At 41.4% G+C, this 27709-nt stretch overlaps 1 protein-coding gene across 1 annotated transcript in view; it reads right to left on the bottom strand.

Annotated features, from left to right (window-relative positions):
* Positions 1-4280: 4280 nt before the first annotated feature.
* LOC126156662 (sodium/potassium-transporting ATPase subunit beta-2-like) overlaps positions 4281-27709 on the bottom strand; it is a 121977-nt gene continuing 98548 nt past the window's right edge. Inside the window, exons 3-4 of the mRNA XM_049916325.1 lie at positions 12982-13150; positions 4281-4402 (exon numbers count right to left, since the gene is read on the bottom strand). Coding sequence (XP_049772282.1) covers positions 4281-4402; positions 12982-13150 — 291 coding nt within the window. The remainder of the gene's footprint in view (positions 4403-12981; positions 13151-27709) is intronic.

The raw sequence follows: 27709 nt of genomic DNA, 5'->3' as shown, positions 1-27709 counted from the left end.
CAAGGGTACACGAGTGGCTCTTCTGCTTAGAAAGCTCGTATCAATTATGTTTTGTTGGATGGTTTGCATGCTGACACTTGTTGATGGCCCAGCATTGAAATCTGCAGCAATTTGCAGAAGGGTTGCACTTGTGTCACATTTAATGATTCTCTTTAGTCATCATTGCTGCCATTCTTGCAGGATCTTTTTCTGGCTGCAGCGATGTAAGAGATTTGATGTTTTATCAGATTTCTGTCATTGATAGCAAGTTGAAGTGAGGACGATGTGATTAATTTTTTAAATTTTTTATTTATTTATTTATTTTTGTATAAATGATGGAAAGTCTTTGAAGATATGTGGGGAGGACAGCAGAACAAATCACTGCTATTGCTGCATTCACTTGTAGCACTATTAATTCCCATTAATGTCCTGTAAAGTAATGCTAGTGGAAGTTATTGCTCTACCTTTCTTATTCTTAATAGTAGCAGCTCCAAAATCTTCTTTTGCAACTTTTTTCTTGCTACACAAACAAATTTCTTCTGACCATGTCACATCAATATGGCATCATCTTTGTGATATAAAATTTTTGTACCAGGAGTCCAGTAGACTAAATAAAACTCCACTCCAAACTTGCAATAAATACTATACTGAATACTTTTTGATAAAAGTTTACACTTTTTTATTCATAAAATCTCCTTAAAACCACTACATGTGTCCAAAACAAGAGACATGATTAATAAGAAAAAACTGTCACCAAATGACCATTTAAAAAACTGAAATTACTGAGATAACAGTGATTCTGTGCCATTTGCTTTGTACTATTGGCAGGTTTTATCTTCCTATACATCATGAGAGAGAGAGAAATAGACAATTAAAAAGAAAATTACAATCCTTCAGGTATCCCAGAGTAAGTACATTACACAACCAGCACAGATTTTGAAAAAATCTATTATGTGAAACCCAACTTGCACTTGCTGAAAGACATAGATCAAGGCAGTCAGGTATAAGCGGTACTTCTTGATTTCTGAAAAGCATAATTCACTACCATATCTATGCTTATTGTCGAAAGTATGATCATATCGGGTATCATGCAATGTTAATGACTGAACTGAGCAATTTTTTGATAGGGAGGGTGCACCAAGTTATCATGGAGGGAGAGACAGCAACAGTAAGGATAACCCAGGTGACCCCAGAGAAGTGTATTGTCCTCTTGCTATTCACATTATATATTAATGACTTTATGGACAACATTAATAGTAATGTAATGTTTTGCAGATGATGCAGTTATGTGTAATGAAGTATAGTCTGAAAGAAAACGCACAAATTTTCAGTCAAGTCTAGGTAAGATTTCTAAGTGGTTAAAGAAACTGTGCACTTCACAAAATTTTAAAAAAATGTAGAATCCTATGAGTATGACGTCAGTGAGTCACAATGGAATCATTAAACTCATCCAACATACTTGAGTGTAACCAGTGGTGACTCGTGCTCACTTTCATTGTTGCAACTGAGATAAAAATGTCAATATATTTTATACCAGAATTGTTCTCAAGTGTTTGTTATATAAACTTCATTTATGCTGTATTGCTTAAATATGGTAATCTTACAGCTATAACTATAATCCATGAAATATTGTAAAAAGTATGATGAAGTACATACAGAAGTGAGCTCACAGTTTTCTTTTCTTCTTCCTTTTTTCTCCATGTGAGTGATATTGTAGGTATCGAGCTCCTAAACTAGTTTTCCATGTACTTCTATAGCTGCGTGAGGTTAAGCTGTGCTGATACATTTTATGGAATAACTTTAGGGGTTTGGAACTATTTGGGTTCAGATCAAAGTTCAGCAGCTCTCCTCCTGCTGATGTTCATACTTAATCTAGATGTGTTTCTGTGATGGGCTTGTGGTGTGAAAGCAGAAAAGGTGTAACTGTGGAAGGGAGTACGTGACTTCTTCCCCATAGGGAATGCACCAGAGAGCAAATATGGTCACCCTCCTGGCTTTTGCTTTATGGCCAAGGGAACAAACTCTGGGAAAAATATTTGCTAGGAACAGTTTAATATGTATTTTAAATAACTAAACTATTACCTAATGAGGTCTCTGTTCTGCAGGTTACATATACAAGAGCTGGGCACACCTATTCTTCTAACTGTCAGAATAAAACACGTCAGTCACTCTGTTGTTCAAGTTTGGAATTTCACTGATTTACTCCTTGTGAATGGAACAAAGAGCCCTTGAGTTTAGCCCTTCTTGAGTCACACTATTTCAGAGGAAGGTTTTAATTTTTTAAAGTGTTGAAACTTTACTCAACTTCTATTGTTGAAACAAATGTAGTTAATGCAATTTGCAAAGTTTTGTGTACTTCAGTGAATGTCTCTTCAAGGAAATGTTCCACGAGGGAAGTAAACAGATGACAGACCAATGTAAAGCCTTTAAAACTGTCATTGTGATAACTCACTGACAGTTCATTGTTCAATCTATTGTGGCAAATGAAGTAACTGTACCTTAACGAAAATGTATTTTGTTAAGTGGGTGGGAAATGTTTTCTGAATGAAGTAAACTTTTTTGTTCAATAATTTGAAAGCTGCTAACTACATAAGAGTTTTTAAATCTTCTTTAGTTAATTGGTCACAGTGTCACATACTTTTTTGGCATCTGCTGTCAGGCTAAGTCCAGTGCTATATTTTGAATACAGCTTGCACAGAGGTACTGAAGCAATCATTCTCCCCATGCTCCATATGTGAATGGAATGGGAAAAGGCCCAAATCACTGGTACAGAGGAACATATCCTTTGCCATGCAGTTCATAATGGTTTGCAGGGCATGGATGTAGATGTAGAAGAAGAGATGGAGGTGGTGCAACTGGAAACAAAATATCACCAGGAAAAAGCTGCCCAGTCCCAGAATAAAGCTGGCAAAATGGAGGCAAAAAGAAGTCACACTAAGGTGGACCTCCTAAATGACTTTTGTCACCATGTCATACCAACTCCCTGTCATTTTATTTTCTGAGGTCTGGACATTTAAATCAACTACTCGCAATACATGATTTGCCATTACATGGTATTGAAATTAAAATGGACTGAAATTAATCTCATACGCAAAAGAAGGATTCTAACTATCTGGTCTGATAATTTTACTGTCAAAAAAAGAACACCAAAACTGCAATCATGTACACCTGTTAATCATTCTGTAATGCAAAAGATGTTTCATTTCTCCAATATGGATATCCCTGATGCATGTGATTGAGCCAATTTAGACAAATATGTGAAGTAAAAACTTTTGGTGGTGTATGAGGTGAAATCAGAGGATGAACAATACATATTTTCCCTTCTTTTCCATCATAAAAGTTTCTTATAATGATGAAATGTTTCTTATTTAAAATGTGTTAATGATGTATGTCTTGCAAAGTACATTTATCAGATGACAGTTTCCAAGAAATTGACATTAGATGATGACATAATTTGTCAGTAGTTCACTGTCCTTCTTGACATACTTCCTGGAGAGAAGCTCACATATTCCATTAAGAATGCAGGCTTATAGACCTTGATCTAGTAGATGCTCCAAAACAATTCGAAATTTTACCAAGCTGTACCTTACAAAGATGCAGACGATTATTCTGAGTGTGTGTATGTGATGGACCTATAGAGTTCGAATGTGCGGTCTAGTGCAAGAATAAACATTACTCTGCTTGAGGAAGGGTTGTTAATGTATTTTATTTGGTAAGTCATATGAATCATGTATTGCATTCCTAAATGAATGCAGTCTGAGTTAGTAAAAAATTTATTAAATGTGCTACTATCATAGAAGGATTCCCCGTATAGCTGCATGGAGGAAAGGCATATGTCCTATTTTTATAGTTTGTCCACATGACAATAATCAATAGTATGTCTCTGCAAAACGTTAGGTTTCTAAACACCTCCTCATTACAATAATTCAAAATAATGGTTGTCCTAAAAAAGTTTACCCTGAACTATTCAGACTAATGTGACATACCAATTTTTTGTTGCTCCTGCAAACCTAGGATAAAGAACATACAAGGGTATACATTTGTTTATCTCTCAGGTACAAGAATATGGATCTTTCTTAAATTTTTACTTGAAAATAAAGTGAATTTATAACCACACTACTAGATAAAAAAATGGAATACTATTGTAATAGTGCACATTGGAAAATAAATAAAATAATTAGTTTCTTAAATGAGAAGTAGAGTAATCTAGTGGTTTACTAAAACAGGCTGCTGACAGCTACTCAAATGAGTTAAAAAGCTATTACCAGCCCTCTGACTAAATTTCCACAAAATAATTTCATTCATTGTTTGGGACGTGGCATCTGCCCAATCATCAGTTGAAAATCTGTACGTCCAGTTTCTGTAGTGAATGTTCCAATGTTCTTTGCCCAAGCACGGCACTTCACTGTTATCAGAAGATCTTCTAAGGAAAAAAAAAATGAGAAATAGTAAATTCAGGTTTGTAAATTCACGTATCTGAACTATAATTTCTCTTTTTAATAACATATATTTCACTTCTGTTGCTAGTACAATAACAAGTTTAGTACTTAATTTTAAACTGTTTTTCGTATGTTTACTTATAAATTGTATAGGACAGGTAATGGACGGATCTAATATAACTGAGACTGCACACAAAATATAACAATTCATCGTGAATACAGTTAATCTTTTTTACTAAAATAGATACAGTGGTATACAAAATTATTTATATTCTTTGATTCCAACCTTCCATGTGCTCTCAGTCCTCAGAATGCAAAACTTTACAAACTGATGTAACAATAAACATTTACTTTAATTTTTGAATCAGAATGCATTGGTTTAAGTATTTTCATACCTATGATAATGAAAAGTCCTGGGCAGAACATAAACAATGCAAGAAGGAAACATAGTAATTCAACATATAGCTGAGGGATTGAGTGGTTGATAGATACGTAAACAAGACCAAAGATACACATTTGTACACCTTCATTTTCCCAGACAATTAAATTGTATTGGCATTGCAGAGTATTCCACCAATGGGTAGCCCAGGTCATTTGGGAGGACAGCTGACTGGTGGTCATGCTCACATAAAAACCTGTGTAAAAGTTACTTCTGCGTGGGTACATAACATGACAGCTTTCATAGGTGGCCCTGCACCAGATGGAATAAAATATGTCTGTAACAAGATTTAAATTTGTTGTGTTGTGTTTTGCACTATGGTTTTCTACAGGGGCATGGCTCATGTGGCAAGTGTTTGGAAGCAGGTACGGCATAAAGTTGGATGAAGATATTTCATAAATTGGGTTAATGGTAGGATACCACCTGGCAGGGGCTGTGAAGGATTGTGTGTAGGACAAATTTTCATGCCTGTAACTTTACATTTGTAAAGTTAATGAGAAAACTCCGGGTCAAGTTGCCTACAATTTTATGACCAATCATAAAATGGTTGGTTCTTCAGCACTTAACAAAATTAAGTTTCTTCAGAAGAAAATAGTTGTAACATCTTTCCAGATATAGCACTTAATTGTGGTAGATAGGAATGAAGGAAATGCTACGGAAATCATAAATCAGTCAGATTAATGAACATCTTACAGGCCACCAATAAGATGGGTTTGCATATTAATAACAGCAATAGATTTTTAGATTAGCTTGTGACTGTTATAAATTAAATGACAAATAAATTAAACTGTACACAGCACATGAGTGAAGCATTTGTTGTAAGGATAATTTCCAGCTGTGTAGTTCAGAGGAGGTAGGTTGGAGGGAAGGATCCAGATGGCCCAGGTTGTGAAGCAGCCACTTAAATTGAGCAGATTGTGCTCACCTAAGTGTTGTGTCACAGAGTAGTCATCCTGGTGGAACACTGGTTGGTAGTCATACTGGCATAAAAAGCTGTGCAGTGTCTGCAAAAGAGTTCGTATGTAACGGAGCTGCTTTTACAGGTATGGTCTCTGATGGGGAAGGATAATCCTGTGACGTATTGGAGTAGGAAATGCTGTGTGGGTGGGCTGAGCAAGTGTTGCATCTTGTTCCCCCACTGGGATAGGATCCCTGCACATGTGTGCCCACTGAAAGAATTTCCATTCTTGTTGACTGATACCTACAACTAGCTGCCCGACAGCTAGTCTCACATGTTTAAGACACTAACCACTTCCTACACCAACTCTCCACCATCCCCAGTCATTCCAAAATATGAAGTTGCCTTGATCAAAGATTATGTCTCTTTCACCCCCATCTTCTTCACCAGAATCTTCATTCAACTCTATATTAGCTTCAGGAGGCTCAATAAATATAGTATGTTGCAGCTTCTTTCTCTTCTCAAGAATTACCAGGGTTCCATGCATTGAATGGCTTCTCAGAAAGAAGGAAACATTATATTGACTGTGTGGTGAGTGTTGACAGTGGTAAAGCATAATCGCTTGTTTTTGTATTGTCCTCTATGCTGACATCTTTGACTTGTCTCTCTTCCTTTGTGTTTCGCACTGTGCTTAGTGAAGTGATGTTCGTATTGTGTTCTCATATTGAATAATCTACTTAAATCATTATGTGGTTGACTATTGCTAGTGTAGCCTACATCACTACTATATGTAATATCCACAACTGTTCTGCCTAGCGTAACATATGTGCAACACAAATTAAAAACTGGATTAGAAACCATAATAATGAACTGCATTTTGCATTTAATCTATATCACAAATTTTAGCACTTTCAAGATTATCATCAAGAAAGAGTTTTAAAAATTGGGTGATATCTTGTGGCAGAAAATAATACTTACTTGTTATTCAAGACATGGTCTTACTCAGAAAAGTCTTGTGTACCTGAAGTGCCTGATACCGTCCTCTTCAGACTGTCTGTTGCTAGAGACCCTCCTAAATATCAACAACAGAGCTTTCTTACTTTGGAGACAGACACGTAAACAAAATTGACATTTGGTGTGGTGGCTAATGGGAGTGATTGTAAATGGGAAATGCCCTTACAGTCACTCCCATCAACAAAAGTGCTGAGTATCAACTTTGTTTGCATGTGTTGCAACAAAAAGCGTTCCAAAAGCTTGTGCTGTTGCCAACAAGAGAAAAAATGGCAGAATGGTATGTGACATATAAGTTATGCTAGGGAAAAATGTGTTGATTATGAAATTTTATTTTTATAAGTATTCCTCGTACTTCCACTGTAGCAGAAGTATGCTACTGCCCAATATATTAAGCTGAGCACCTTCTTTAATTTACCTTGGGTCAAAATTTATGGTTCAATTCCAGATCATGAAAAATGGCCCCAGACCATTAACCAACTACATCGTCTTTAGCCACACACACATAACTCTCAGGTCAATACCCTTTGCCAAGCGTCTTCTGGGTCCATTTGGACCCTACTGAGACTGCACTTTATTGATATATGTAAACCTTTTACTCCACAACTAGTTTTTGCTGTTTGGCCATTTTCTAGTGACTCACATGTCATAAGCATGCTCCAACTAAGTACAGGGCAATTCAAAAAGAAAGAACATATTTCAGTTGTTTATTACAAACTACGATAGATAGAAACACATTGAGCATGTCACTTGATAGAGGAAGGTTCAAAATTTTATATTCACACAGATACTATACATTCCCCTAATATTCTAGTAGACAGGGAATGGGGAGAGAAAGTAACAAATGTGAAGGTAATTCCAAGTGTGAGCGCAAATGGAGACCATAGATTATTGGTGAGACAATGGAAAATGAATCACTGTGCGAAAAATAGAAAACAGAAGAAAGTGATGAGGATATGGGATTGGAAACTGAAGGGGAGTGAAAGTGCTAAGAAGTATAGAGAATGAATCCCACAAAAATTTCCAAAAGAAGTTTCCTGCAATGTAGAAAAAGAATGGAGTTTATTCAAAGACACTTTAGTCGAAGCAGCACAAAAAGGAAAAAGTAAGACAGACAAGTTGGTGGGATGATACCACAATCCAAGTAGTTAGAAGAAAAAAATGGAGCATGGTGAAAGAGGTGGAAGACTAAAAATGACAAGGACCATAAAAGATATACAGAGGAAAAAAAGAAGTGCAAAGAAACAGTGGAAATAGCAAAGAAAATGGTATGGGAAGAGTTTACAAAAAAACTTGAAAAAGACGTAAAGAGCAATAAGAAAATGTTCTACAAAATGATGAAAAATAAAAGGAAGGCTTCCGAAGTACCAGTAAATATGGAAATAGAGGATGGTACTGTGATTGAAGATCCAGGGAATATAAAAGATCTCTGGAGAGAACATTTTAAGTTACTGTTAAACACTGAGGAGCAGGTACACAAGAAAACAACAAATAATGGATAAATTGAGAGAAGCTGAGAAGCAGAATTAGGACAAACTACATGGGAAGAAATGGAAATAACTGTGAAGAAGATGAATGGGGGAAAGCCCCAGGACCTGATGAAGTGTCAGTGGACATAAGAGCAGCAGGTCCAGTGGGAATGCAGTGGCTTTATAGCGTACTGTCAAGTGTGTGGAGAAATAGTAAAATACCTGATGATTGGAGAAGAGGAGACATTGTTCTTATCTTAAAAAAGGCAATAAAAGACTCTGTAAAAACTACAGAGCAATAACTCTTATGATTGAGTCATACAGCCATGAGTTCTGAAAGAATTTTACTAAATCGAATAAGTGAAAAGATAGAAAAGAAGCTGAGTGAAGAAGAGCCTGGGTTTAGGAAAGGAAGAAGCATGATCGACCTGATATTTTCTATCCATCAACTGATGGAAAAAATGTTGGAAGTATAACAAAAGGGTGATAATGGTTTTTATAGACATAGAAAGGGCATACGACACAGTTAACAGGGAAAGACTTATCATATGTGGTTGACTATTGCTAGTGTAGCCTACATCACTACTATATGTAATATCCACAACTGTTCTGCCTAGCGTAACATATGTGCAACACAAATTAAAAACTGGATTAGAAACCATAATAATGAACTGCATTTTGCATTTAATCTACATCACAAATTTTAGCACTTTCAAGATTATCATCAAGAAAGAGTTTTAAAAATTGTGTGATATCTTGTGGCAGAAAATAATACTTACTTGTTATTCAAGACATGGTCTTACTCAGAAAAGTCTTGTGTACCTGAAGTGCCTGATACCGTCCTCTTCCGACTGTCTGTTGCTAGAAACCCTCCTAAATATCAACAACAGAGCTTTCTTACTTTGGAGACAGTCAGATTATATTGTAATATGGGGCGACAAAGAGGTAGATGTACAGTTACGAACTTTATGTGTGGAAGGAAATAATGAAAAGGTATGGATTAAAAATAAATAAGGATAAGACTGAAGTAATGGTATTTGGAAGAGACAAAGGAATCAACAGGAATATTATTCTGAATGGAGAATCTCTCAAAGTGGTAAACAGTTTCACTTATTTAGGGAGTGAAATATCTAGTGATGGAAGAATAACTAACAAAATTAGTAGGAGGTTACAGAAGGGAGGCAATTTCTACCAAACAATAAAACACCTGATTTGGAATAAGGAAGTTTCAGAAAAAGTGAAACTCCTTATGTAGAAGAGTTATTACTTCCCTATTGTCACATATGGAGGAGAAACATGGACAATGACAGAAAGGGATTGGAGCAGACTGCAAGCAGGGAAAAGGAAATTTCTCAGAGCAGTTAAGGAAAAACAAGAATGGACAGAGTAAGGAATGTAGTATGAGAGAAGAAATTTTTAAAAAAAAGATTAAGATGGTATGGGCAAGTTAAGAGGATGCATGGGCAGAGACTTCCCAAAATTATGGAAGAACTAAAGATGGATGGAAAGAGACCTAGAGGGTACCCAAGAACTCAGTGGAAAACGGGAGTGAGAATATCTGTATAAAGGAGAGGTGTGACCTAGCAGCAAGTGGAGGCAGAAAAGTGGTGCGACAACCGAGCCAAATGGAGAGGACTTGTCAGCACCTAGACCCGGCAGTAGATGGAACGGGATCCGAATACAACAACAACAACAACAACAGATACTATACTATACACTCACTCAACATGTGCACCATGCGTTGCTCGAGAAATATCGAAACAGTAGTCCATTTCATTCCACACACGAATCAATAAGTCTCTGTTTATTGATTCGACAGCTTCAACAATTCGACTTCTCGCCACTTGAAGGCTAGCTGCAATAGGTTGGACAAAGACTGTCTTTTACATACCCCCACAGAGGAAATCACAAGGTGTGAGATCTGGTGACATGGGTGGTCAAAAACAATGAACATGGTCTTGTTGCCCACCTCTGCCAATCTAGCATTGTGGGATGATGTTAAGATAATGCCGCACTTCAAGGTGAAAGTAAGACATGGCACTGTCATGCATAAAAATGAAATCAGAATCTTCATGAAGTTGAGGAATCAACCAGTTTTGCAGTGTGACCAGGTATGACATACCTGTCGCAGTTTCCCCCACAAAAAAGAAAGCTCCATAAACTCTAGGTACAGAAACAACACAAAATATATTCAGTTTCGGCGAGTGTCTTTCATTTTTGTTGATGATGCCTGGATTTTGTGACCCCCAAATTCATAAATATGACAATTTACTTTACCGAACAGAGGCAACATCGATTCATCTGAAAAGATGAGTTGTTGAGGAAAGTGTTCTCTGCCATATGCTGGAGAAATGAAACGCAAAATTCTTACCTTTTGTTATGGTTCCTGGATGTGATTGCTGCAGTAACTGAAACTTTACAAGAACATGCCACACTGTTGTTTGAGAAACTTGATCTTTCTGGTCTGCCCGTCTTGCATAGTTGGTCTGTAACAAACAACTGAAATCTGTTTTTTCTCTCTGAATCATCTGGTATTATAGGTAAGTTCTCCAGTTCATGCAGGCATTTTAGGCAAAAAGCGCTGCTCCTGCTTTATAGTTCTCTTGATAATCGCGCCACAATTAAGGTGCCCATCACACCACCAGGACATAACAAAAATCATTCACTATTCCACAGACAAATGATCATTTTGTACCCACCATTATCAATAATTTTGCTCATTTGTTCTTCTGATCAGGCAGCTTGTCAATAGATCATTCTGATACTGATGTTCACAGCTGCACTGCAGCAGAAGTCATTGCAATAGCTGAGAAGGATGTCTGACTATGGCTCAAACAGTATTTATTAGGTGCAGTGGACCTTATCAACTGATTTTGAAGGAGTATCAGAAGAATATTAGTCTAAGTATGTCCCTGAAGTTCCTCCTTGATAATGCCATTGCTGACAGTGGCACCAATAACAAGTGTCAGGCACAGTAGAGGAATAGCCTATTTCTTTGGCGAAAACTCTACACAGAGTCACAGATTTAGGAATGACTATTCAGTTGGCCGGGCAATACAGGGAGATACACTCAACAGTTTCAGCTGACAAAAATTTGACACGATAAACATATTTGTAATCCCTTTTCTCCTGGAGGAATAGTAAATAAAGGCTCAAGAAACAAGGACCGACATTTGTTTCAACTTCTTTATCCATCGAGATAGAGCCACCAACATATTTTAAGGACTATGTTATTTTTGTGCCAGAATAACAGACTATATAAGACAAATGCAGCATTATAAATCTTTTTTTTTTTAGGTCTGATGAGATATTGCACAGTTAAAATGTGAGTATACTGAATATGGGGATTCTTGTTCTGCTGCTATGGTCATTTAACTGGTTGCCTGGAGGTTTATGACACTCTCCACAGAATCTTGGGCTGCTGACTTTGGGCATAAAGTCATGCTTTATGAAGGTTCTAACTTTGTTTTATCAAACAGAATATAAAAATGCTAAATTCATCCAGTCTTAATTATTGACAGATCACCTACCACTTCCAGAATGAAATGTTCACTCTGCAGCAGAATGTGCGCTGACATGAAACTCCCTGGCAGATTAAAACCGTGTGCAAGACCAAGACTCGAACTCGATACTTTTGCCTTTAGCAAACAAGTGCTCTGCTGACTGAGCTCCCAAGCACGATTCACAACCTGTCCTCAGAGCTTTACTTCCACCAGTATCTCATCTCCTACCTCCCAAACTTCACAGAAGCCCTGCTGCGAAACATGCAAGACTAGTACTCCTCGAAGAAAGGGTATTGTGGAGACATGGCTTAGCCACAGTCTGGGGGATATTTCCAGAATTAAAATTTCACTGCGCAGAAGAATGTGTGCTGGTATGAAAATTCCTGGCAGATTAAAATTGTAGGCTGGATGGAGACTAACTCAGGACCTTTGCCTTTTGTGGGCAAGTGCTCTAGAGACAATTTTTTTATCTCACTTTTGCTCATAATTGATCATTGTGTTTGCTCGGGGCGGATGTCCTATGACACTTGTTTAACTTCATCATTGATCTATTAACTCAGTTTTTTTATTGCAGAGGGTCACTAACTCTGTGACTGAACACGCTGAGCTACCACGCACAATGCACGAGCCATCCTCACAGCTTTACACGAGTTTGAGTTTGAGCCTCGGTTTGGCACACAGTTTTTATCTGACGAGAAGTTTCATATCAGTGCAGAATGAAAATTTCATTCTGGAAACATCCCCCAGGCTGTGGACAAGCCATGTCTTCACAATAACCTTTCTTCCAGGAGTGCTAGTCTTGCAAGGTTCGCAGGGTAGCTTCTGTGAAGTTTGGGAGGTAGGAGACATGGTATTGGCGGAAGTACAGCCGTGAGGAGAGGTCATGAGTTGTGCTTGGGTAGCTCAGTAAACGGCAAACATCCTGAGTTTAAATCTCGGTCTGCCACACATTTTTAATCTGCCAGAAAGTTTCGTCTATCATTTGTCTGTAGGATGCATGTTTCCAGTGAGGGTGGTGTAAACATCACATATCCCTTGCTTCAATGGCATTGAAATGAGCTGGCGCTCCATCACTTACCATTTCGGGATTTAACCTGTGTATCAGCTCCATAAACAACCTATGTGAACTGCTTGTCTTCTTTTTTTGTAGGAAAACTGTACTGTCAATTTAATGAGTGTCGTTTCTGGCTATTATATGTAGAGCATATTCAGAAAACTAAGGTCATTAAATAGAATTACTTACTCATTGGCTCGCTGAACTTAACTGCGACTATGGGCGACAAATAGTTCGAACTTTCTTTGTATGGAAAGTAGACTGCCTTGAAGCCAGGTTGCGGATAGTATGAAATGTTACCAACATGCTCCACATCAGAAGGGTGGTATCCCTCGCAGGACACCCAGAGTGTGTCATCCTGTTAACAAAAAAGAAGAGGTTGCAATGAGAGCAATGGTTTTACTTCCTGGTAAAGAAGTTGTTCCAGCATAAGGACAAGTGCTGGAACGAAGATCAAGAATGGTACAGCAGAGAGGGCTGTGAGATGATGTCAGCCAATGGCAAGCTGACTAGGACTTCACCGACAGGAATGGCACTTGTACGAAGAGAATAAATGCGACAGGCCGCCTGACCTCTGCTGCACTCGTGACAGGGATATACTCCAACACCACTGGCAAGTACAGCGATACATTCGGTCACCTCATTACAGCAAAGAAATGCCGGGACTGGTGCCAGATATGAGCATGACTCAATGCCACCCTCCCTATAAACTCCTTCAAGTACTGGCAGCCTTCCATTGCCTAACTGGTTTCCATTCCGCACCCCATTATTCCCTTCTCCATAATGACCACTCCCTTCCTGACAACCTCAGTAAGGCCAACCACTTTGCTTCCCACCTTTCTGAGAACTTCTCCATCCCTGATGATCCCCACTTTGATTATTCCCTTTTCCCCACCATCATGGAATGCACCGATACCTCGGTAGCACCACCTGCTCCCAGTCTCCAGTAGTTGGGGCAGTTTCCCCCCCTCCAACATAAACACTCCAGTCACAGCACAGGACATTAAACTTATCCTCTGGTCAAAATGCAACACAACCCCTGGTCATGACTGTGTCACCTACCGCCACCTCAGAGAATGCCCGTTCTCCTTCCTGAGTGTCCTTGCCAATTTATACATCATCCTCTCTACCGGCTTCTACCTTGACCTGTGGAAGACTTTCTGCATTTTCTTATCACTCAAAGCCAACAAACCCCCTTCCATCGCCTCTTCCTGTCGTCCCATCTGCCTCACCTCCATCTTCAGTAAGGTCTTCAAATTCATCCTCTCTTGTCGTATCCATCACCACCCTCGTTAACACCATCTCCTCCCCCGTATCCAGCGTGGCTTGTAATCCTCTTTCTCCACCGAAGACCAACTCCATAACCTTGTCCATCTTCTCGCCCTCCAACTTAACTCCCATTGCTCTGCCATTTTTGTTTCCCTAGACATCCAAAATGCCTACGATCATGTATGACATCCCGGTCTCCTCTTTAAACTCCAAACCTATGCCCTGCCATCAGTTTTGTCTGCCTGGTCGCTTCATTTCTCTCACACCGTTCTTCCTATGTCACCCTCCATGACACTAACTCCTGATCTTTTATCCCACTGGTGGCTTCCCCCAGGGCTCCATCCTCTCTCCTCACCTCTACCTCTTGTACACTGTTGAAGACATGCCCAAGCCACCCCCACCTGTCCACCTCCTCCAATATGCTAATGACACTACATTTCTGGCTGTCTATCCTACCCTTTAATGTTCCTTCATATCAACCCCTCCAAAACACAGGCAATCATCATAGGCCGCACCACCCGCTCCTTCCGACCATGATTTCTACCTAACCATTTATGGTAGTCCCATCCAGCTCACCCCCACCCTGAGATACCTTAGCCTCACCCTCGACCATCACCTCAGCTGTACCCCTCATCTCCTGACCATCCAGCAGAAAGCCCATTCCTGTCTCCACCTCCTGAAACTCCTGTCTGGCTGGACATGGGGATTGCATCCTTCCACCATCCTCCACACCTACAAATCCCCCAACTGTCCTATCCTTTTTTATACCCCCCTCCCCCCCCCCACACACACACACTTCTATAAGCCCTTCCAAATCCTAGAATTCCACTCACTCCGCCTTACCTTCTGTATCTGCCTTCCTCCCCCCACACAACCCCTGTATGATCTCATCCCCTTCCCCCATCTCCTCCTTTTCCTCCAACATATCCACATCTTTTACTCTGTCCCCCACCCCCTGGTTTCCTCCTTCTCCTCCCCCTGCCCATTGCCGCACCTCTATTGCTGTATCCCTCCCTCTCTCCACCCCCACACCCTCCATCTCCTTCATCTGGGCAATTTCTAGCACCTCCCCCTCCCAGATGTTGAACTTCGCTGTGACATGTACCCTTCCTACCAACTGTAGCCTGGCCTTGTTTCTCTCCCCTCCCCAGGGCCCCCTTTTTCCTCTCCTCTCCTTCTCCCAGAGCAGATTTTCCTCCTTCCCTCCATGAGTCTCTGCACCCCCTCTTCAACTGTTTCCCTCCCACGTCCTTCCCTACCTGGCCCCCTGCGGCACGCCCTCCGACCGTCTCCCCCCTTCCCCTTTCTAGCGCTACCCCTCCCCTCTTTCTTTCCTTCTCCCTCGTCTCCATCCACCTGGCGGGTCCTCTCAGTTTGTTCGTCATTGTTGGCGTGCTATGTCAGTGTTGTGTTTGGTGCTGTTCTCCTGTGACATCAAGAGCTGTGATATTAATCATGTGCTGGACTTATACATAGTGTTGCTGCCAGTGATTGTTATGTGCTACACCGCCCATCGCTACTTTTATGCTCTGGCCGTACTTCACCTTCTGTTTCTTTTAATCGTCACAGAGTGTGGTTTTTTGTGTACAGTTTTTAGATTTTTATCCCCATTTTTACAGTCCACCCTTTTTTAAGGGATCTTCCATAATGTTTCCCCTTTCATATGTTTGTCTCCCTGTATTTACTCCTTTATGCTGTTTTAAATGTCTCCACGTTCTGTACTTACTGTCTGTCTCTCGGCTGAAGAGCAGCGCCTATGCTGCTGCCAGCCCACCCCATAAGGAGCATTGAAGTACAATAAAGAAATAAAAATGGGCTCAGCTGCACTAGTAGACTCGGGCAGTAGAAGAGGGACCAGTCTGTTGATACCTTTTTTGATGGAGCCACACCCTCACCTTTGCTTGCACCATTTCTTCACTATCACAGGAAGTCCTCAAAGGTGTTCTCTAAGGTTTTTTGGAGAAAGATAAAAATTGGATGAGGCCAAGTCGAAACTGAATGGAGGATGATCAATGACAGTGAACCCAAGGCATCGGATTGTTGCATGTGTCGTAGCTCTCGCATGCAGTCTGGCTTTGTCGTGCTGAAGGAGACGGTTGTTTCACGTGTGAACGAACTCTTCTGCCGTTAAAAATTCGATTACATCACGATATGTTCACGCATCGACACACTTAAACGTTACACATCGCCATGTTGCACGCTAAAAGTCTGAGCCGTCTAGCGGCAGAGAGTTGCTACTTCTTTCGCGAAGCGGAAAATCGAACAAGTAATATGCACGACACGTAGTACCTAAACTGATATTGAGAACAAAATAAAAAAAATTGAAGGCTTTACTTTTCAGCACGCCTCCATATAATTTAATTATATTGGCTATGAACTGCAGATTAAAACTGGAGAAATGGCAGAAAGATACAAAATCAAGGAGATTGGTCCTGGATAAGAGGAAAGAACCATTCAATGAGAAGGTTGTCAAAGGGTCAAAGGGAGTATTAGGCCACAGTTGACAGATTCAGGAGAAAGGAATGCAACAGAAGAATGAGTTGCTTGGAAAGATGAAATAGTGAAAGTAGTAAACGATGAAAGATTGCAATAAGACTGGACCTAGTAGTAATCCACTGATAACACACAGGACATTGGATTAAATTGGTAACAGGAGAGCATATGAAGCAGAAAAAAGGGAATGAAGACAGCTAAAAATTTAAACTGACAGGAAGTACAAAATGACAAAACAGAAAAATGTAAAGGCGTAGAAGCACGCATCGCTGTGGGAAAAATAGACTGATTGTCTTTAAATTTAGCGCCATGACGGTCGAATGCAGCAAACGTCAAACTGCCAAGTAGTGTACCACATGTAAGCGTAGGCTTCCGTGGCCGTTGTGACTCTCAATAGAATTCTTATGGGCTGTTGGCCGCACTGTCATTATATAAAATTGTCCGACGTTTCGGACACAGCACAACTCTGAGGAAAGCCACTTGCAACAGTGGCCGAAACGTCGTACAATTTTATATACTGACATGCGGTCAACAGCCCAGAAGAATTTTATTGATAGTGTACTGCGTGCTTGGGTATGCAAATAATTAGTGTTTCAGCACAAAGTAGGGAAACGCCACCTACAGTATTTATGCGTAGGTTGGAACTTAAATAGTGGCAACACTGCTTTGGAGACACTATGTAATGGAATCTACTATTGTCGCTGATAGTACACGTTGTTGACATACCTACCTTAGCTCCGAGCAAATGGACTCGTCCGTCCCACGTCACCGGCTCGCGCACAATCGAGGGAAACACAGTCACTTGTGAACGAGTGGTCTAACGTAACGGTGTGAGTATGTTTTCGAAACAGGAACAACGGAGTTGGATCAAGATTGAATGTGCCAGAGATCGTACAGCACTACAGTGTCATAAGGTCTTCAAGAGGCGTACAGGGAAACGGTATTGCCGTACAGAACAGTCGCGCGTTGGGTAAAAGCCTTCAACGGAGGTCGGCAAAATGTGGCAGACAGGCACCGGGCCTGTCGTCCTAGCGGCTCTGAAGAAGTAGTGCATGATGTTGCCACGTTAGTGGACAGTGATCGACGCCATACGATTCGTGAGCTCGCCCACGAAACCAGATTAGCGCATACGACTGTGCTTCGAATCCTGAAGGAATGCCTGGGCATACGAAGAATTGCATCACAGTGTGTTCCGCATGACTTGACGGAAATGCAGAAATGGATGCGTTACGACGCTGCTCAGGCGCACTTGGAGCGCTATGAGCGCTGAAGAGAGGCTTTCTTACGCCGTGTCGTAACACTGGATGAGACATGGGCCACATCGTACGAGCCAAAACTGAAACGCCAATCCAACGAATGGCGTCATTATGGGTCGCCGCAAAAGTCGGAGCCCCAGTATGGTGAAAGTTATGGTGATTCTCGTGTATGACTGCGATGTTGTTATCCTAACGCATAACGTTCCTCCACGGCAGATCGTCAGTGCACAGTATTATTGTTCGTTATTGGAGCATCACCTGCGACCAGCTTTGCGAAAGAAGTGGCGACACTTTCTGCGCAACCCACCCATCATTTTGCACGACAATGCGCGGGCGCATACAGCCCAAGCTGTGGCTGCTCTGTTCGGTCGATGGGACTGGGAAGTACTGTACTATCCACCATACTCCCCGGACGTAAGTCTTGTGACTTTAATTTGATTCCGAAGATGGAGGAACCACTGTTCCAGAGATTCGACAGGCAGTAGACCGCTCCATTCACACCATCAACAGATCAGGCTCTGCTAACGGTATACTACGCCTCCCACATCGCTGGCAACGGGTTCTATACAACGCTGGTGACTACTTTGAAAGACAGTAACAGTTTTATGCCTTTTGTAAGAATGAAAAACGTTTATTAGTAACGTCGGAATTCAACAGCGGAAGGATAGTGGCCCATCAAGAGTATAGTTTATCATTCAGTAATGATGAGCCTCGTGTCGGTCGGGATCCAACGAATGTCGAATGAATAAGGAACGATGGATTCACGAGGGCCCCACGCGACTAGTGACCGAGGGGAAGGAAGGTAGCTTAGAGTTTAAGGTTCAATTGACGATGACGTCATTAGAGAAGGAGTACATACTCAGTTTATTGAAGGATAGTGGAGGAAATCGGCCGAGCACTTAAAAAGGAATCGCCTTGTATTTCCCTTAAGAAATTTAGGAAAAGTCAGGAACAATACAAAAAATGGATGGCCGGAAATGAATGTCCGGTGTCTTACCTCTCTGACGCCCCGCTCTATAATGCCCATAGGGAGAGGCATAGTGTTCGCTCAACTGTGCACGCTTGTACAGCGACAGCGACTTCACGTCAGGTAATGGGGTTGTTTTCAGAAAGATAGGTATCCCCAGGGACAGTGCTGTGAAGTCAGCAGCAGCCCAAGCTGTTAGAATGTCGACCACTATTGCCACTTCCCTCGACAGGGTAGAAGGTGGAGGTACGGCAACAGTGATGCGTCCAGAGGCTTCACTGGAAACAAGAATCGCACCACATCGTTTTCCCACATGAGTCCCAGCTCGGGTATAGCATCTAGAAAGGGACACCCACGTATGGAGGCTTCCAGGAGAATTTGTAATCGTCATACAGCACCAGCACCTGACGTCCCGGTAAGGATTGCCATTCTGTACACTAGACGATCGCCTCTGGTTCGTATAGCTAGCAATTTGCATAGCAAGCCTTACATTTCTGACGTGGTAAGGTCGATGGCTGCGCGCTGTCTTCGAGGTCTCCATGACTTTATCTATCAACAAGATAATACGAGACCGCGTGTTGCCTGTGTTTTTTCCTCGACCTACTTCGATTGAAAAGATTTTCCAGTGTCATCTAGATAAGGAAATTCTTCATACTATCCTCCATTGAAAACATCTGGACGTGATTTGCCTAGACAGTGGCGCACCTCCATTCGACAGCCATTACGACTGATGAACTTTTAACACCATCTCACAACACTGTACGACGTGTGCCCTTATTTAGATTTAATCATGAACGTGTTCTGATGGTTTTCTTCGGCAGTCCGACTCAAAATTTCTTAATCATTTCCGAAATACTTTGAAATGACCATGAAGTCTTTGGTAAGTGCATTGTAAGAAGGTGATTCGCTGAAAGGTTGCTGTTTCTTGGACATTTCCAGTTTATTTTATGAAACTCTAGTTATACAGCACACACAGAATTCAATGCAGGAAGCTGTTTACAAAAGGCTACACTCAGTGTACGGTTTGCATGTGACGATGTGCATCGCCTCAGTCACAATGCCACCACCAGCATACCACCGTCAGCTGCGAAAGCACTCAGGTAGTGCTCCTTATTACACATAGAACCAGTTCCTTCAGCTTCACTGGAATGTTGTGCGTCCGACAGAGAAAGACTGTAAACGCTCGACCAGGCTGGGATCCCCGCCTGTGCTGACAGTCGTCTCGTCTGGTAACTGTCGCGCACCCCACATTCTCGAGTACCTCAGATTGGCTCCGCCCAGAACTGACGTCTTCGTGTCACTCCAGCGACTGACCATTCCAACAATGTCAGGCCCAGCCCGCCGCTGCTGACACCTCGGCCTCTGCGCCAAATGTGCCGCTCCCAGCGTGGCGACGGCGCTGGACTCAGAAGATGTTGCTAGCTCCAATTGCTCCAGAAGACGGACTATCCCGTTCATGTCTGTTCCTAGTTCGGTCACGACGGCGCTCGCGTCCATCACATGCTCACGTCATCCGCTCTCTCACAGTCACTCGAAAAGAATCTCAGGTGTCGAGGAAATCGACCATGCCGTTGCAAATGGCACACACTGAGGGTTATTCAAATATAACTACCATGGTAATTCTTTTGAAACATAATCGTTGAACATAATCTCTTATAATTTTGCAGATTTTTTAACTGTAAGTTGCACTTAATGTCGGTGTTTTTGTCTCCCAGCAGCTATTTTTAGGCATCAAAACATAGCTGAGAGATCGAAAAATACAACTTTGCCTTCTGTATGCAAGTACATGCGCAAGGATTTTCTTATTCCAGAGTTCATTTAGTGTTTAAGTTAAGAGTGTCCGGTGTAGTTTAACGAGATATAGAAGTAAACAATCAATTGCGAAAGTATGGACAATTTCTTTACTAATTTTAAGAGTGGCCTACAGATCTGGTGCTACTTCTATCTGATTCTAGACGCTAAACTCTTTGTTCACGTAATAAGTAAAACGCAAAAACTCGTTGATTTCTAGATCCATAACATTCTGCTGTGTCTGGTCTCATGGATTTCAGTCATAATGTCACTTATTTTTAGGATTCCGTACTTCAGTCAGTAAAAACGAAACCTTCATAAGAACAGTTTGTTGTCCATCTGTCTGTCTGCTCGTTTGTTAACGCCCCTTTTTCTCAGCAACGGGTAGAAGTATCAAATGGAAATTTATGTCAAATACTAAGGTCTACTCTTCCTTGGCGGTGTAAAACATTTAAGCTTATAAGTCAGTGTAATCAAAAGATACGGCTATTCATGTCACATATTTTGACACTCGCAAACTCCATCATCAAAACCTATAGAGCGCTTACCGTTGAACCTAAAGAATGCTTACCGTTGTCCTAGAATCGTGAAATTTGGCAAGGAACAATGTTGCACTGTAGAAGTAAAGGAAGAAAATCCTAAAATATTTATTTTGTAATTATATCACACTAGCACACCCGGCAGTGCTTCGTAATTTCTAAATATGTGTCGGAATCGGGTATACGTCGTAGTCTCCTTCTACTCACTCTGTCCATATCTCCCTCGTCTCTCTGCCCATCTCCTCTTCCTTCTCCCTCTCTCTGTCCATCTCCTGCCCCCTCCCCCCCCTCTCTGTCCATCTCCTCTTCCTCCTCCCTCTGACCTCGAGCCTTGGTTATTGTTATTGCAAAAGAAATCTCGGTTGGGAAAAGAGGTCGCTCAGAATATATAAACAAAGTACGCATAAAATACAGACAAAACATGATATACAAGCAAATAAAAATGACGAGTGATATTAAATGTTGGTGTTAACACTCTGGCATAGTTTAAGTTGGAGCAGCATGGAATTACGTAAGCATATAGACCTACATAAAAAAAAGACCCGGCAAAAAGGAATTATCCGAATGGGACAGAACTCGGCAGATGTGATGAAGCCGAACAGCTGCTCTCTCTCTCTCTCTCTCTCTCTCTCTCTCTCTCTCTCGAATACCAGGGTGGTTTGAAAAGTTCTCGGAATCACCACGAGAGGTCAGTGCTAGTGCAACGAGTTCATCACGTGGTAGTCATTCATTGGACTGTTGCCTGTAAACACGTGCCACGTCAGTGCTCTTGGAAGAGATCTGTAGAGGTGATGTGGCTGTGTTATTGTTCCCGCGTAGTGATTTGCGAGGATGAAAAAAATCGAGATTCGAGCAGTGATTAAGTACTTCGTTAAGAAAGGTATGAAAGCAAAGGACGTTCATGCCGATTTCCAGAGTACACTGGGTGACTCTGCTCCTTCATATTCAACTGTTGCCCAGTAGACAAATGAATTTAAATTTGGTCGGGAGAGCTACGATGATGATCCGCGCAGTGGTCGGTCAAGATGTGTCACTGCTCCAGAAATCATTGCAAAAGTGCACAAAATGGTCATGGAGGATCGCCAATTGAAAGTGCATGAAATTGCTCACGCTTGCCAGACGACATCTGAAATGGTATATAACATTTTAACTGAAGGAATAGAAATGAAAATATTGTCTGCAAGATGGGTGCCGCGACTATTGACGCTGGATCAAAAACACACGAGAATGGACATATCGGAAAAATGTTTGGCCCGTTTTAGGAGTAGTTGTTGTTGTGGTCTTCAGTCCAGAGACTGGTCTGATGCAGCTCTCAGTGCTACTCTATCCTGCGCAAGCTTCTTCATCTCCCAGTACCTACTGCAACCTACATACTTCTGAATCTTTTTAGTGTATTCATCTCTTGGTCTCCCTCTACGATTTTTACCCTTCACACTGCCCTCTAATACTAAATTGGTGATCCCTTGATGCCTCAGAATATGCTCTACCAACCGATCCCTTCTTCTAGTCATGTTGTGCCACAAATTTCTCTTCTCTCCAATTCTATTCAATACCTCCTCATTAGTTATGTTGTGGTGTCACCGCCAGACACCACACTTGCTAGGCGGTAGCCTTTAAATCGGCCGCGGTCCGCTAGTATACGACAGACCCGCGTGTCGCCACTGTCAGTGATTGCAGACCGAGCGCCGCCACACGGCAAGTCTACAGACACTTCCTAGCACTCGCCCCAGTTGTATACAGCCGACTTTGCTAGCGAAGCTACACTGACAAATACGCTCTCATTTGCCGAGACGATAGTTAGCATAGCCTTCAGCTACGTCATTTGCTACGACCTAGCAAGGCGCCATTACCAGTTTATATTGAGATTGTACTTAATGTATCATCAAGAGCGATGTTCTCCAATTATGGATTAAAGTTAAGTATTACATCAACTACGTACTTTATTTGCTACTATAATTCCCTTAACAGTTCCAGACCTCACGCCAGCCTGCGTGAGCTTTAACGCGTGCATTTCGGCCTCCTCTAGCAACACGGTGTTGGCTCTTCTGCCAACACATCATATGTGATCTACCCATCTAATCTTCAGCATTCTTCTGTAGCACCATATTTCGAAAGCTATTCTCCTCTTGTCCAAACTATTTGTCGTCCACGTTTCACTTCCATACATGGCTACACAACATACAAATACTTTCAGAAACGACTTCCTGACACTTAACTATACTCGATGTTAACAAATTTCTCTTCTTCAGAAACGCTTTCCTTACCATTGCCAGTCTACATTTTATATCCTCTCTACTTTGATCATCATCAGTTATTTTGTTCCCCAAATAGTAAAACTCATTTACTACTTTAAGCCTCTCATTTCCTAATCTAATTCCCGCAGCATCACCCGATTTAATTCGACTACATTCCATTATCCTCGTTTTGCTTCTGTTGATGTTCATCTTATATCCTCCTTTCAAGACACTGCCCACTCCATTCAGCTGCTCTTCCAGGTCCTTTGCTGTTTCTGACAGAATTACAATGTCATCGGCGAACCTCAGAGTTTTTATTTCTTCTCCATGGATTTTAATTCCTAATCCGAATTTTTCTTTTGTTTCCTTTACTGCTTGCTCAATATACAGATTGAATAACATCGGGGATAGGCTACAACCCTGTCTCACTCCCTTCCCAACCACTGCTTCCCTTTCATGCCCCTCGACTCTTATAACTGCCATCTTGTCTCTGTACAAATTGTAAATAGCCTTTCGCTCCCTGTATTTTACCCCTGCCACCTTCAGAATTTGAAAGAGAGTATTCCAGTCAACATTGTCAAAAGCTTTCTCTAATTCTAGAAATGCTAGAAACGTAGGTTTGCCTTTCCTTTTAAGAGTGCCGAACAAGAATTTTTGCGCCGGTTTGTGACCACAGATGAAACTTGGGTGCATTACTATACTCCAGAGGCAAAACAACAGTCAAAGCAGTGGAAACATGCTGATTCTTCGCCACCAAAGAAAGCAAAGACAATTCCTTCGGCGGGAAAGATCATGGCATCAGTGTTCTGGGATGCGAAGAGGATTCTGTTTGTAGATTATCTTCCCACTAGGCAAACAATTACTGGAGAATGCTACGCAAACCTCCTGGACAAATGGCAACAAATGATACGCCAAAAAGGCCAGGTTTTAAAAGGAAGAAAGTCATCTTCCATCAAGACATTGCGCGCCCGCACACATGTGCCGTCGCCATGGCAAAATTACTCTAACTAAAGTTTGAATTGTTGCCACACCCTCCTAATTCACTTGATATGGTTCCGTCAGACTTCCATCTCTTTCCAAAACTGAAAATTTTTCTTGGTAGACGAAGATTCACTTCAAACGGAGAATTGATAGCTGGAGTTGACAAATATTTTGCAGGCCTGGAGGAAACACATTTTCAATCAAGGTACTGGAATATCGTTGGACCAAGTGCATTACTCTACAAGGATGCTATATTGAAAAAAAAAAAAAATTCAGTGATGTAAGTACTTTTTTTCCATTCTGTTCCGAGAACTTCTCAAACCACCCTCGTATAACATCTAATTTTTCTGACATTGTATTCATTTTTCTGTACGTGTACGTCTACCTATTTCCGTTCCTTTGAGATAATTCCTTCGTGGTGCGTCGTTTTTTGTCTGAGAGAGTGTGTCATCCAAGTTTCGTGTACTAAACTTCGCCTCTCTAGGTTTATACACTCACCTGCAGATTTAATTATGTGTTCTTTTCACATACACACGATGAGTGTTTAGATGCCCTTCCCAGTGATGCAATTTCAATGGCCAGCAAATAGCATGAAAGAAAGTGATCTTCGTTCCCTCTAGCATACCTGATATTACTGTACTTGTGCGTCTGTGTCTTGAGCATTCCTCTCTTGCTGCCATATTGCGACTGAGGAAAGCATTTTCAGACGTCCATCTGCATTCCAGCAATATTTTGCTGCTCTACAAAATACTACCTTCATATTACCACGAAGATTTGTGTTGCGAGAATCTCCATTTTTATTTAATGAAAGTGGTACAAGAGTCCGTAGTGGCTTTCTTAGTTCTGATCAAAGCTGTGTCAAACCTAGATAACTTTACACTAAGAAAAAAGGTGAGTAATATCCATTACCTACCATAACCGACAACGAACAATAAGAACTAAACGTCAAGAGGAAAGTGCTCCAATTAAAAATGGCGTAAGGCAGACATGTGGTCTTTCTCCTCTATTGTTTAACCAGTCAATGGAAGCAATAGTGATGTAAACAAAAGAAAGATTTAGAAGTAGGATTAAAGGGCAGAGAGATAAGGTATCAATGACGAGATTCCTTCATGACATAGATGTCCGCTACGAAAGTGAGGAAGAGTTGCAGGACCTGCTGAATGTGTTCAACACTCTGCTGAGGATAGAAATTAGTTTGAGAATAATGGACGTATTAAGGAGCAGCAGAAACTAATTTTGCAATGTACATGGGGATCTCATAGTAGAAATAGTGAAGACATTCTATTTAGGAGGCAAAGTCATGCAAAATGACGGTCGAAGAAAGGAGAATATAAGAAAGAGACAAGTACGGGCAATGAGAACATTCCTAGCCAAAAGAATATATGTCTGGAGTACAGAACTAAACAGAAGTGAAACATGATCTGCGGGAACTTCACGAAAAAAGAAAATCGAAGCGTTTGAAATGTGGTGTTCCAGAATGATGTTGAAAATTAGACACTCTTGATAAGAAATGAAGAGGTTATCTGCGAGGAAAGGCTTATGTGGAAAACATTGTTAAGACATAGGAACAAGATGAGAGAACGTGGGTTAAGACGTCAGGGAATAGCTTCAATTGTGCTAGAGAAAACCGTAGCACCAAACATCTGTAGGGGAAGACAAAGATTGAAACAGATCCAGCAGATGACTGAGGACGTAGGTTGAAACTGCTTCTCGGAGATGAAGAGGTTGATACAGGACAGGAAGTCGTGGCGGGCCACACCAGACCACTTAGATGGACGGAAAAAAAGTTATGTATATTCGTTTATTAGCCTCGACCGACTCTTTCCATTTATAAACGACACCATGGGCAGACATATAACACAGCTGTCAGTCGATATAGTAAATCCACCTTGGATTTGATTCTGGTTTGAAGTAGTAGTGCATCTCCTAGTATAAACTTAGGCCTTAATTTGAAGAAGAAGTTCCTGAGAATGTAAGTCTGTAGCATAGCACTGTATGGAAGTGAATCACGGTTTGTAGGAAAATCGGAAAAGAAGAGAATCATGGCGTATGAGACGTTGTAAATTAGGGGACTGCTAAGGTAAAAAATGAGGTGGTTCTCTGAAGAATCGGTTATGATAGGAACATATATATTGGCCACGACATCTTGGTAGATGATTGCTGCAGTGTGTGTGTTAATGGGTTGCATTTTTTTCATATGAATTGTCAAGCCAATGGCAGCACGGCATCTCTTGCCGCAATTGCCACAAGTGTATCTGGCTGCTGAGGCAGGAGCAGTGTGTCGATTCCAAAGCTCTCCATATCCCTTTTACAAGAGTCCTTGAACCTCAATACAGGACGTCCTACAGGTCTTTTGGCTATAGAGATCTCTCCAAGCATCACCTCACGTGGTAATCTGTCAGGATCCATACAGTGGACGTGTCCCAGCCAGCGGAGTCGTCTCTGCTTCAAGATAGCTGAAACAGTGATGCAGTTAGTTTTAGATAACACTGCTTCATTGGTCACTCGGTCCTTCCACGTTACTCCGAGGATGGATCTCAGGCACCGCATGTGGAAAGCATTAAGGCGACGTTCTTGTTTGGCATAGGTAGTCCATGTTTCCGATGCATACAAAAGGATGCTGAGGACGCAAGTTTGATATACAAGAATTTTGGTGGTCAAAGAGAGTTTGTTGTTTTTCCAAACACGTGTACAGAGTTTGCCAAAAGTTGTTGCAGGTCTTCCAACGCGAGCATCAATTTCCTTGTCAACAGACATGTTTGATTCTATAGCTGATCCAAGATAGCAGAAGTTGTCTACGACTTGCACAGTAGTGCCATCTAGTGTGATATTCGGCTTTGTGTTAGCACCCTGAACCATAATTACGGTCTTACTGCTGTTTACACTCATCGAGAATAGGTGGCATCTTGATACTAGCTTTTGCAGCTCTTCTGCGGAGTTCGCAACAATTGCAGAATAATCAGCATACAGGAGTTCACGAGCGACTATCTCGTAGCGCTTTGTCTTACTCTTCAGAAGACTGACATTGAAAAGCCTTCCATCTTTCCTAGTATGCAGATGTACTCCAACATCGCAATTCTCAAAAGCCACTTGGAGCAGACCCGAGAGGAAAATTCCAAAAAGTGTAGGTGCCAACACACAGCCTTGTCTTACGTCACAGTTCAGTTCATACTGAATGGTTTAGATGTACTGCCATCGAAGATTACAGAACCACGCATGTTGTCGTGAAAAGATCTTATTAAAGACAGCAAAGTTGGGGGGACATTCAATTTTTTCCAATATGCTGTAGAGTCCCTCCCAACTGACGGTGTCAAAGGCTTTGTTGAGGTCAACAAAAGCCACATATAATGGCACTCTGTGTTCGCGGCACTTCTCTTGTAGTTGGCG

The sequence above is a fragment of the Schistocerca cancellata genome, chromosome 2, assembly GCF_023864275.1.
Source record: "Schistocerca cancellata isolate TAMUIC-IGC-003103 chromosome 2, iqSchCanc2.1, whole genome shotgun sequence".
NCBI classification, from domain to species: domain Eukaryota; kingdom Metazoa; phylum Arthropoda; class Insecta; order Orthoptera; family Acrididae; genus Schistocerca; species Schistocerca cancellata.
This window is presented reverse-complemented; position numbering and strand designations above follow the sequence as displayed.